The sequence below is a fragment of the Drosophila kikkawai genome, chromosome 2R, assembly GCF_030179895.1.
Source record: "Drosophila kikkawai strain 14028-0561.14 chromosome 2R, DkikHiC1v2, whole genome shotgun sequence".
NCBI lineage: Eukaryota > Metazoa > Arthropoda > Insecta > Diptera > Drosophilidae > Drosophila > Drosophila kikkawai.
The window spans coordinates 11,720,663-11,731,264 of record NC_091729.1 but is presented as its reverse complement, the minus strand read 5'-3'; the positions used below and the strand labels follow the sequence as shown (position 1 = coordinate 11,731,264).

Sequence of the window (10,602 nt, the reverse complement as noted above, 5' to 3'; positions counted from 1 at the left end):
TAGAATCGCACCACCATGACGCGATTTCTGGATTCTGATCAGATCGCACATACACACAAACACTCACGCCATTAACTCATTACATGCAAAGAGCTTTCGATTGCGCATAAACAGCTGCTGTGGGGCGAGCAGCTGATAAGCACAGTTATTAAGACTCGCCAAAAGAGAGCGAGACAGGGAGAGTGAGAGAGCATTGGAGAGGGAGAGTGAATGGGGCAGCTGCCGCTAGTGCACTTGCAAACACACACACACACACCAGTATGTTTTGCCATGGCAACAAAAGTTACATGACTTTCCGGTTTTACAGGTTTTGTTGTTGCAAGCTTTTTGGCTCTCTGCTTGGTCTCTCTCTCCCTTTCTGGTCTTCTGTGTGTGTGTTGGGGCTGTGAGGCTCTCCCACTCGCACTCAGGCAGGTGCCTAATTCGATTAGTCGAGCCGTCCCAACGCTCAGTCTTCAAAGAGAACTCGCCCGAGCAACAAGTGAACGGAAGAATCGGAGATCCGAAGAAACTGAAAAAAAAAGACTAAAGAAACACTAGAAGAACGCTTTAATAATATTGTGAAACTAGGGAAACAGAGCCAGAGTCAGAGTCAAGTGCTACGGAAACAGAGTGAATCGCGCGCTGCAGTTTCGCTAGTGTTTTCCTCAAGGACAGCGAATTTATTTCTGCCAGGTAGTGGATTGCGATTAACGGTTACAAACACCCAAAAACAGAAAAGAACAGAACCCAAGAACTTATTCAAAATTTCCATTATACTAGAGATACCTCGAGATCGGTCGAGAACGTAGCAGCAGCACGACGTCTGCAGACGTATTTCTTGGCAAGATCTTTGGTTAGACTTTGTGCCCGTGTTTGTTTGTTTGTTCGACACTTTTTTTTCGCTCGCGTTCCCCGTTTGTTTGGACTTTGGTCGTGACTCAACAGAAATCAACAAACAGCCCCCGACAACCAGACCCATTAAAACACATATTATAGCCCCTAAAACTCGTCGCGAATTTGAGCCAATCTGCCTTGATTTAATATTATATTTGATTTGGTTCGGTTTGGGCGCTCAAAGTTTGCAGTGAATGTGTTATTGGGGCTGTGTGGACAGCTTATCTGGACTTGTGTGTGTGGAAACCCGACTCTCCTTTGTGTCTTTGTCCGGATATATGGCTCCTGAAGTTGGCCCCATTCTGGGGTTTCTTTGTTGTAAACAAGCTACCAGCTTTGGACATCGTAATCGCCTGATTTCCACGCGTTTCCATCGTATGTTTTTCGCTGTCGTCGACGCTCCGCAATTCGCGCTTTTCTTCGCCCGCAGCTTCGCAGGTGAAAGTGAAGCGGGGCGGCAACGCGTGACAGATGGCGTGATGTCTGGCAGTGTTTCGGGGTTGTGGGACTGAATGTGCGTGTGTATAATAGCAGGGACCAGCGATCTTAGGTGTCCCTCATCCTTGGCTACACTGGAAGAAACAGATTCAGTCTTTACGCTCGGATGTTGGGTGGCTTTCAAGCAAAACAGCTCATGGGAACCCCTACATTACCAAGACACGATTTAAATTTTTTTGTAAACCTACGAAATCTGTAAATAGGTAATATTTAAAATATATTTCGGTTTTTGTGAGTTATTTAAATTCCCATTCAATAAAAAGTATGCATTTTTTAGCGAAACTATTACTTTAAAGAAAGTGTGATATTAATACTTTCCTTAAAAATAAATGTAATACTCGAATACAATTATAAACTAAAGAAACAGTTGGATAATCCTTTTCTTCTTCCAAAAAAATGATTCATCCGCTTGGTATGTTTGCCTATCAAAATAGTTCCTATCAGCAGCATATCAAGATGTTATTTTTTAACACAATAACAAAAATATTTTGTAGAGGAAACTTAAAGATAGGGAAATTCTAGTTTTCAATAAAAATGTTGAAGTAGTTTCGATAAGATTAGAGGTATTGTGAAAGTGAAAGAAGTTTATTTACTAATAGAGCAAAAAAAAAAAAGGACTATTTATTCAGCAAACTAAAACAAAAACATTATTTTAACTAAAAAGAAAATTGCTAAAAGATTTTTAATTAAACAATTATCCCAAAAATACATGTTTAGCACAGGTCTTTATTTGATTTTTAATTGGAGATAATATATTTTAAGTGTTCTTTGTTGTCTGCGTTTGCTTATATGCAGATCGATCGCATAGCCTTATCTCAAATATTTTTGAATTCCAGTTAGTGCAAATAAAATACAAATAATCTAGTCAAGATTATCGAGTACGGATGGCCGTAGGCAGTACCGATATCGGCGACCGTTGGCCTCGCTGCCAAAAGCCAAAAATCTAGTCATAATTGTTTGCTAAAAACGCTTAATTGTTGTGCAATATTGGACATTGAACTTCGTGGCTATTCACTATTTATTAACGAACTTGTTTATCCGTCAAAGTGTGTGTGTGTGCGGGCTGAGTTGTAAAGCACACCGACCACTCGATATCGCGTGATGTCTTTCGGGGAACACACGATTAATTCCAGACTCACACAGTGTGTTTTATTCATTCGTGTTTTACCATTCCCAAACGGTAGAACACGCCACTGGTATCGATAGTAACCATAGTCGTCGTTGATAAGCAACGTTCAATGGGGGTTTATCACCCCAATTCTCCTTTGCAGACACTCGTAAATAGTTTTTATCCCAGATAAGCGGTAAAGTGTTCTTTGCCAGGCTTTAAACTTGCCCTGAACTTGTGGTAAATAAAATTAACCGCCAGCAGGGCAATTTATATTAATTGCAATTAAAGGTCAGACATAAATGCACAATTGCGGTTAATAAAATATAATCATAGTATACTTATAACTAATGATTAATATCCTATGTAAAGGTGACTCAGATATTTGCAAGACTAATATAAAAATATTTCTATAATATAAAGTAAAACCAACCATTTAAAGTAAAAAAAGCAATGTCGTTACGCATCTTTAACACTTAGGTTGTCTTTTCTAAGACGAAGACGCATTTTAAAGCCACAGAAACCTTTAGAATACGTGGCTTAAAAGTTTACTGACTAGCAGGGGCTGTGCCGACCCCTGATCTATACAATAAATCAAACAGTAGTTCATATCCCCTATACCTTGAATATATTGCCATACAATTTCACAATTTTATATAGAACGAATATATTCCCCATTCGAAAGGTATTTTTCATGTTAATACGGTTTGCTATGCCTCTGACCCGATCTGTAAAATATATACAGTATACACAGGCAGCTGCTTTGTTTATAATTTTCATTTCGCGCCTCCGACGTCACGTCCGCCGCTTGGCAACATTTGTGTTGTTTCTGCTTTTCTGTTGTCGCTGTGACATTGATGTTGCTGCGAGATGTTGCTAGCTTAGCTCCTCACCTCGCTCCGAGGCTTTGTCACCGGGCAAGACACTACGCTCACCTTGACTTTGAGCACAAAGAGCTCGGAACAAAAAAGGTTAAAAATAAACGAATGCAGCAATGGCAGTGATGGGGCTTCCAAGCACAGGATGCGGATGCCTCTGATGCAATTTGTCTATTTTCCGCAAGCACTTGGCGTTGCCAAGCCAAAAAAGAAAAAGAAACAAAAATGTCAGAATGCTTTATGGCCTATACAAATTACTCATAGCGTTTCCGCTCTACCCTTTACAGTTGCCGTATCGCCGACGAAGACGACAACGAAGCGGGTCCAAAGTATTGCCCGCAGAACGTGGTAGAATCAATTCCTTTGCCCAATAATAAGCGGCGCATTTGAACGCCGGTCTGCCCATAAAAATGATTGCCATATAACCGCACACCGCGGACGCAACCACACAAAGAGTCGGAGCTTTGCGATTAGACAAGCAGATTAGAGACCCAAAAAGGCTGTCCCCAGGAGAGCCACACTTTGCCGGCAAGGAGACAGGTCGAGGAGAGAACCACCAAAGATGAACAGCCTGGCACGAGTGTTCAGCAATTTCCGCGATTTCTACAACGAGATCAATGCGGCCACGCTCACCGGAGCCATCGATGTCATCGTGGTGGAGCAGCGGGATGGCGAGTTCCAGTGCTCGCCCTTCCACGTCCGTTTTGGCAAGCTGGGAGTGCTGCGGAGCAGGGAGAAGGTGGTAAGTAGAGGATTACCTAAAAATTAAGATATTTTCCCGTGTTCCCATCAAGCATTTCAGTTTAAGGAAATTAAAAATTATTTCTCTTGTACAAACCATTTTCCGGTTGTTCAAAATAGACAGATTTTCATGAAAAAACACATTAATTAAATTTCCCACCTCTGTTTTCAGGTGGACATTGAGATCAATGGCGCCCCCGTTGACATACAGATGAAGCTGGGTGACTCCGGCGAGGCGTTCTTTGTGGAGGAGTGCCTAGAGGATGAGGATGAGGAACTGCCTGCTAACCTGGCCACCTCACCCATTCCGAACAGCTTCCTGCAGTCGCGGGACAAGGGCAATGACACCATGGAGGACATCAGTGGAGTGGCGGCCGACAAGTAAGTGGGATTTTTACACCAATCTCCGCCAGCTTAGACTCATTCCGTTGCAAAACCATTATAGAAACGCTAGCGAGGAGCTTCAGCTGCCACTGCCGTTGCCGCGACGCAACTCCATAGACTTCTCCAAGGAGGAGCCCAAAGAAGCGGCCGTCGAGGGCGGCAAGTTCGAGAACCAGGTCTCGGACTACACGCAGCGCAGGTAGACCCAATGCCTTTTCATGTCCATTTCATCCAGAAGGCATTCCACTAACCTGATCGCTCTTCCTTTTGCCCAACACAGACACACCGACAACACGCTGGAACGTCGCAATCTGAGCGAGAAGCTCAAGGAATTCACCACTCAGAAGATTCGCCAGGAGTGGGCCGAGCACGAGGAGCTGTTCCAGGGAACCGAGAAGAAACCTTCGGAGACTGAGGTGCTGGAGAGCCAAAGCAAGGCGGCAGAGTCTGAAAAGGAAGTGCAGGTGGCTGACAAAGAGCAGGAAGCCAAGCCAGACCTAACCCTCACACCGGTCACCATTAGCGAACCCACCAAGGAGGTGGCTTCCAAGGGCAAGACCAAGAAGCGGCGCAAGAAGTCGCAGATGAAGAAGAATGCCCAGCGCAAGACCTCCTCCAGCAGCTCGGTGGGCAGTGCCGCCGGCGGCGATCTGGCCTCGGCGGAGACCGCCTCCGTGGGTGTGACCAACATCGATGAGGGCGATGCCCAAGTTTCCAGTGCCACTAACAACAACAACAATAACACCTCCTCGTCCAACGACGAGCAACCATCGGCTCCTCTGCTCACCGCCCACACCGGTGACGACAGCCCGCTGAGCGAGCTTCCCCACACTCCAACCACCAATCCACGCCTGGATCTGGACATTCACTTCTTTAGCGACACCGAGGTTTCCACCCCGGTGGTCGGTGGATCGGGTCGCGCCGCCGGCGGCCGACCCTCGACGCCCATCCAGAGCGACAGTGAGCTGGAGACGACAATGCGGGACAAGCGTCGCGGAGTGGACGAGGAGAGTGCTGCCGCCTCATGGAAGTGGGGCGAGCTGCCGACGCCCGAGCAGGCCAAGAACGAGGGCATCGAGGCGCAGATGGAGCGCCATTCGATGCTCAGCAACATGTTCAGCTTCATGAAACGCGCCAACCGGCTGCGCAAGGAGGTGGGCGTGGCCGAGGCCGGGGATATCTACCTGTCCGACCTGGACACCGGCAGTTTGGATCCCGAGATGGCGGCCCTCTACTTCCCGTCACAAAAGCCCAAAGAGCCCTTCTCGCCGCCGGAGGAGGATCGGGAGAGCGGCAACGGCACCAGCCTGCCGCACTCGCCCAGCTCGCTGGAGGAGGGCCAGAAGAGTCTGGACTCAGACTTTGACGAGGCCAAGCAGCAGCAGAAGGACAAAAAGTGAGTTTCCAATACACCATGATTTCCACGATACTTATTTATCCCTTGGCTAACCCTTCAGGTACTTGGACTTTGTGGCCATGTCCATGTGCGGAATGCCGGAACATGGCGTAGAGCCCTCGGAGCAGGAGTTCAACCGTCACCTGGTCAGCTATCCGGATGTAAGTATCCAAAAGCCCTGCGCTGTGTTCTGTGTATGTGTGTTCGAGTCCCATGCACTTCAATGCGCCCCACGCACTGCATCCCGCCTTGTTAACAAGTCTCTTCCCATGCCACGCCCTCATTCGCACCTGCGCTCGCTCTCAGGTGTGCAAAAGCCCCAGCATATTCTCATCGCCTAATCTAGTCGTACGGCTGAATGGCAAATACTACACCTGGATGGCTGCATGTCCCATTGTCATGACAATGATCACCTTCCAGAAGCCACTAACCGATGTAAGTTGCCCCCTGTACATGCCTCTTGTGTTGCTCGCTCGCTTCGGCTCGTGCTCTAACGCAAATTATTTTATGTCTGATCTGATCCCGCCTTCGACCAGGATGCCATTGAGCAGCTAATGTCGCAGGGCGGCAAGTGTCTGGCCAGCGAGGACAAGCAGGAAGCGGCCGCCCAGGCAGACAGTGCTGGGCAGACCAGGCGCTACTGGTGGAGCTGGAGGCGCTCGCAGGATGCAGCGCCCAACCATGTGGGCAATGCCCATGGCATGCCCCTTGGCAAGGATGAGAAAGGTAAGAATTACCTTTAATCATCACCAGAACTTCAGCTAAAGTCTTAATGTAATACCTCAGATGGCGATCAGGCAGCGGTGGCCACCCAGACCTCGCGGCCCAACTCACCGGACATCAGTGATCCAACGCTGAGCAAGAGCGACTCCCTGGCTAACGCAGAGAACACCTCGGCGCTGGTGGACAACCTCGAGGAGTTGACCATGGCCTCCAATAAGAGCGACGAGCCCAAGGAGCGGTACAAGAAGTCGCTGCGCCTTAGCTCCGCAGCCATTGTAAGTCCCGAGGTTCTTTTGGTCCTGCTGAAATCCTACTAAATGGGAAATTGCCCTGGTTTTTTTCAGAAAAAACTAAACCTCAAGGAGGGCATGAACGAGATCGAGTTCAGCGTGACCACCGCCTACCAGGGAACGACGCGCTGCAAGTGCTACCTGTTCCGCTGGAAGCACAACGACAAGGTGGTCATCTCGGACATTGACGGCACCATTACCAGGTCGGATGTTTTGGGCCACATTCTGCCCATGGTGGGCAAGGATTGGGCACAGTTGGGCGTGGCTCAGCTGTTCTCGAAGATCGAGCAGAATGGCTACAAGCTGCTCTATCTCTCGGCTCGCGCCATTGGCCAGAGCAGGGCGACACGCGAGTACCTGCGCTCCATACGGCAGGGCGATGTGATGCTGCCGGATGGGCCGCTGCTGCTGAATCCCACATCCCTGATCTCGGCCTTCCACCGCGAGGTGATCGAGAAGAAGCCGGAGCAGTTCAAGATTGCCTGTCTGTCGGACATTCGTGATCTGTTCCCCGACAAGGAGCCCTTCTATGCCGGCTACGGCAATCGCATCAATGTGAGTTGCGCCTGCCATTCCTTGGGTGTTTAAAGATCAATCCTAAAGGCAATTCCTTATCCTTGCAGGACGTGTGGGCCTATCGTGCCGTGGGCATACCCATCATGCGCATCTTTACTATCAACACCAAGGGCGAGCTGAAGCACGAGCTGACCCAAACATTCCAGTCCTCGTAAGTAGAGCGTTTCCTTCGATCCTAGCCTAGATGTATTCGCACATGTGTCTCTCTCTCTCTCCCATGTACTATATAGTCTATATATATGGTTCCGGTGTTGCTCATTACTGAACTCATGCCACATCCGATAACGTTAACCAAACCGCAAAAAAAAACCAACGCTAATTGGCTCAAAAGTCGTATTAACTTCATTTACGTAACGCTAGGTGTTTCCCCGACTAAGCTATGTTTGAGTGTACTTTCCCTATCTGTGTAGTATCTATTCATTGAACGAACTGCCCCAAAATGCACCCTCAATCGCAATCAATCTCAAATGAACGCCCGCCAAATCAAAGCAAAATTCAAGCATTCTCGGTGTTCAAATTTACACAGTGGCTACATCAATCAGTCGCTAGAAGTCGACGAGTACTTTCCCCTGCTAAGCAACCACGACGATTTCGATTACCGCACGGACGTCTTCGACGACGAGGAGTCCGAGGACGAGCTGCAGTTCAGCGATGATTACGACATGGACGCCGAGAAAGATGCTAGCGACTCTAACGATGACGACGAGGCCATCTATGACGATGATTTTGCCAACGATGATGGCATACAGGTGGACGCCTCCGGCAACGAGCAGTCCCCCGATGTGGGGGAGCTCATCATGCGGGTGCGCCGCGAGTCGGCCACCAAGAACAAGGTGGACCTGGCCCTGGCGACCAGATGGTCGTCGAATTCCCAGACCTAGTTGAGCTGCAGGCTGCAGCTGACAACAAATTGTGATAAGTTTTCTAACAGAGTTAGGAGTGTGTCCTATATACTAGTTATATATACCATAAATGTGAGTGCCAGATCTGCAAACTCCAAGTTTGCGGACCAGTTAAGTTTGGAAAGTATTCTGCAATAGCAGGTCTTTATGTTTAGCTTTAAGGAGATGAAATCTATAAGCAATATAAGCCAAGTTGACCAATAAAGTCTACCTGATATTTTCGCTGTGACGATGGTAATCTTTTATTTTGATGTGTGGCATGAGTTCTGAGCTAAATCCGGACTAGATTAAGGTAGCTTTGTAGCATATCCCGGGGCGCTTCTTTTTCATTGCCTACCCTCGGGCTGTGACCAGATCATAGCATAAACCCAGGCGCTGCACACGGTCTCATCCAGCATTTACTACTCTTCTTCAGATACTGCAGCATGACGTACATTGTTGACCAACTGTTCCCGCCGGTTAAGCACGACGAAGCCTCCGCGGAGTTCTCCAACTTCAACTATTGGCGCGATCCCATACCGGACCTGGATATACCCGAACTGGAGACGTCACAGGTGGCGCCCAGCAAGGTCGTCGAGATGGCCACCCTGCGACCCATTCCCGAGAAGTGAACTCCCCCCGCAAACCATACTATACACTTTCTATGAAGCAGATAGCGCTTTTCCCCATAGCTTTCCACCCCCCACTTCTTCTCTAGATGTGCTTACCAAAAATATGTCCCTATGACCCTGCATAAGCATAGCTGGCGGCCAGCATTCGTTGTTCGTTTCATCAGTTTCATTTTATATAGTATATTTTATTAAAATGCCTAGTTTCTAGTTAAATGTGGGTAGACTTGAGTTGTATTCCGAAATTGAGTTTATTTCTACCCGCAGTAAGTTCCTTTGAGACTCCTGCAAGTTCCAAGAAGCTGCAGTTTCAACTGGCAGTTGTGATTTTCGATTTCATTATTCATTATTATTTCCCCGTGTGATTTAATTTAAATTAAGTTCATTGTGATGAGGTTTTATTTGGAGTTTCTCTTTCTGAAAACTGTGCTCTAGACCAGACCTATGTATGTATACTTAACTGATAGTGTTTCAATACAAATAAATGCTTCGAAATTCTGAGAAAACTGCTCGTCTTTGTTTATGTTTACTTGCGGTGGTGGAAAGTCACCTGGCTATCTGATATCTGAGTGGCCACTCGATTCCCATGGAGGAGGTGGATAAACCACTCATTTTGCAGTGGAAAATTTTCAAATGTGGACAGCGGGGGCTCCTCATCTTCTATGACATCCCTAGGGCTGTGCGTTGGCGGGGGCGAATTTCATTTGTCAACGTAATTTTGCCAATTCAATTAATGCTCATTTAATGCAGAGCAGAAGCAGACTGACTCGGACCCGGACCGGGCCATCCCATCCATGCACAACAGCATACACATTGGCATACAAAGGCCCACGACGACACCGATGGCGACCAACGAAGTGGGCAGTTTAAGTGGCCACAAATGGAGGGTCCGTCGATCGGTCATGCAAACTCAGTGGCACATCCACAATTGGCTTTTTTTTTGTCTAGGGGGTTCGACTCTCCGAAAATAGGGAGGTGATTTGGATTTCAATTTTTATTTGTCTGAATCGGAAAAGATCAAAATTCTGATTTCTCCATTATTTTTATCACATTTAAGGAAGGGTAACGTTAATTCTGTGCAAAACGAGACACTTTTAAAAAAATGTTGTAGATGGAACTGCTAAAGTTTGCTAAATGAATTAAATACCCCATATAACAAAACATTTAAACAATTTTGTTTTTTATTTAAAAAATATTTAGAGGTATAGGAGTAAGTAAGATATCTTCATATAGCTTATTTTGTTTTCTGGGTTAACCGATAATGTATGTTACAGCCAGGAGAAGGTATCTCCCTTAGCATAAGGCACATCTTAATGTTTGTTTAAGATCAGCATCACCAAGCGAGTTGATTTAGCCATGTATGCGTCCTTCTTTCTGAGATAAAATGGTAATATACTAAACAGTTCTATTGTTTAAATGAAATTTAATCCTCCATCGCCTACAATTCGAAACACAATCTCTTTTCAATACAAATTTCGCCCAAGTGTATCCGAATCTAAGCAAATCGTAGGAAAATTTACGGGCATGATGTCTCTCCCCTCCGCCAAAGACCCCACCCATGCGAATCAGCATTATTATGTTTATAGGCTTTGATCGCACAGCCCCTCCAGACACACAATTGA

General features: G+C 46.9%; 1 protein-coding gene across 5 annotated transcripts; it reads left to right on the top strand.

Annotated features, from left to right (window-relative positions):
* The first annotated feature begins 460 nt into the window (after positions 1-460).
* Lpin (phosphatidate phosphatase LPIN) lies at positions 461-9,486 on the top strand. 5 transcript variants are annotated; one of them, XM_070284742.1, is made up of 12 exons: positions 461-675; positions 3,648-4,102; positions 4,274-4,482; positions 4,547-4,684; positions 4,766-5,881; positions 5,943-6,042; positions 6,188-6,316; positions 6,418-6,607; positions 6,668-6,879; positions 6,949-7,449; positions 7,518-7,621; positions 8,788-9,486. In XM_070284742.1, the coding sequence occupies exons 2-12, from the start codon at positions 3,923-3,925 to the stop codon at positions 8,981-8,983; spliced, it is 3,075 nt and encodes a 1,024-aa protein (XP_070140843.1). In that variant the 5' UTR covers positions 461-675; positions 3,648-3,922; the 3' UTR covers positions 8,984-9,486. The 5 variants fall into 5 exon arrangements, with proteins under 5 accessions (XP_070140843.1, XP_070140841.1, XP_070140845.1 ...); XM_070284740.1 differs by lacking the exon at positions 8,788-9,486 and adding an exon at positions 7,997-8,601; XM_070284744.1 differs by lacking the exon at positions 8,788-9,486 and adding an exon at positions 7,701-7,770.
* Positions 9,487-10,602: the final 1,116 nt, after the last annotated feature.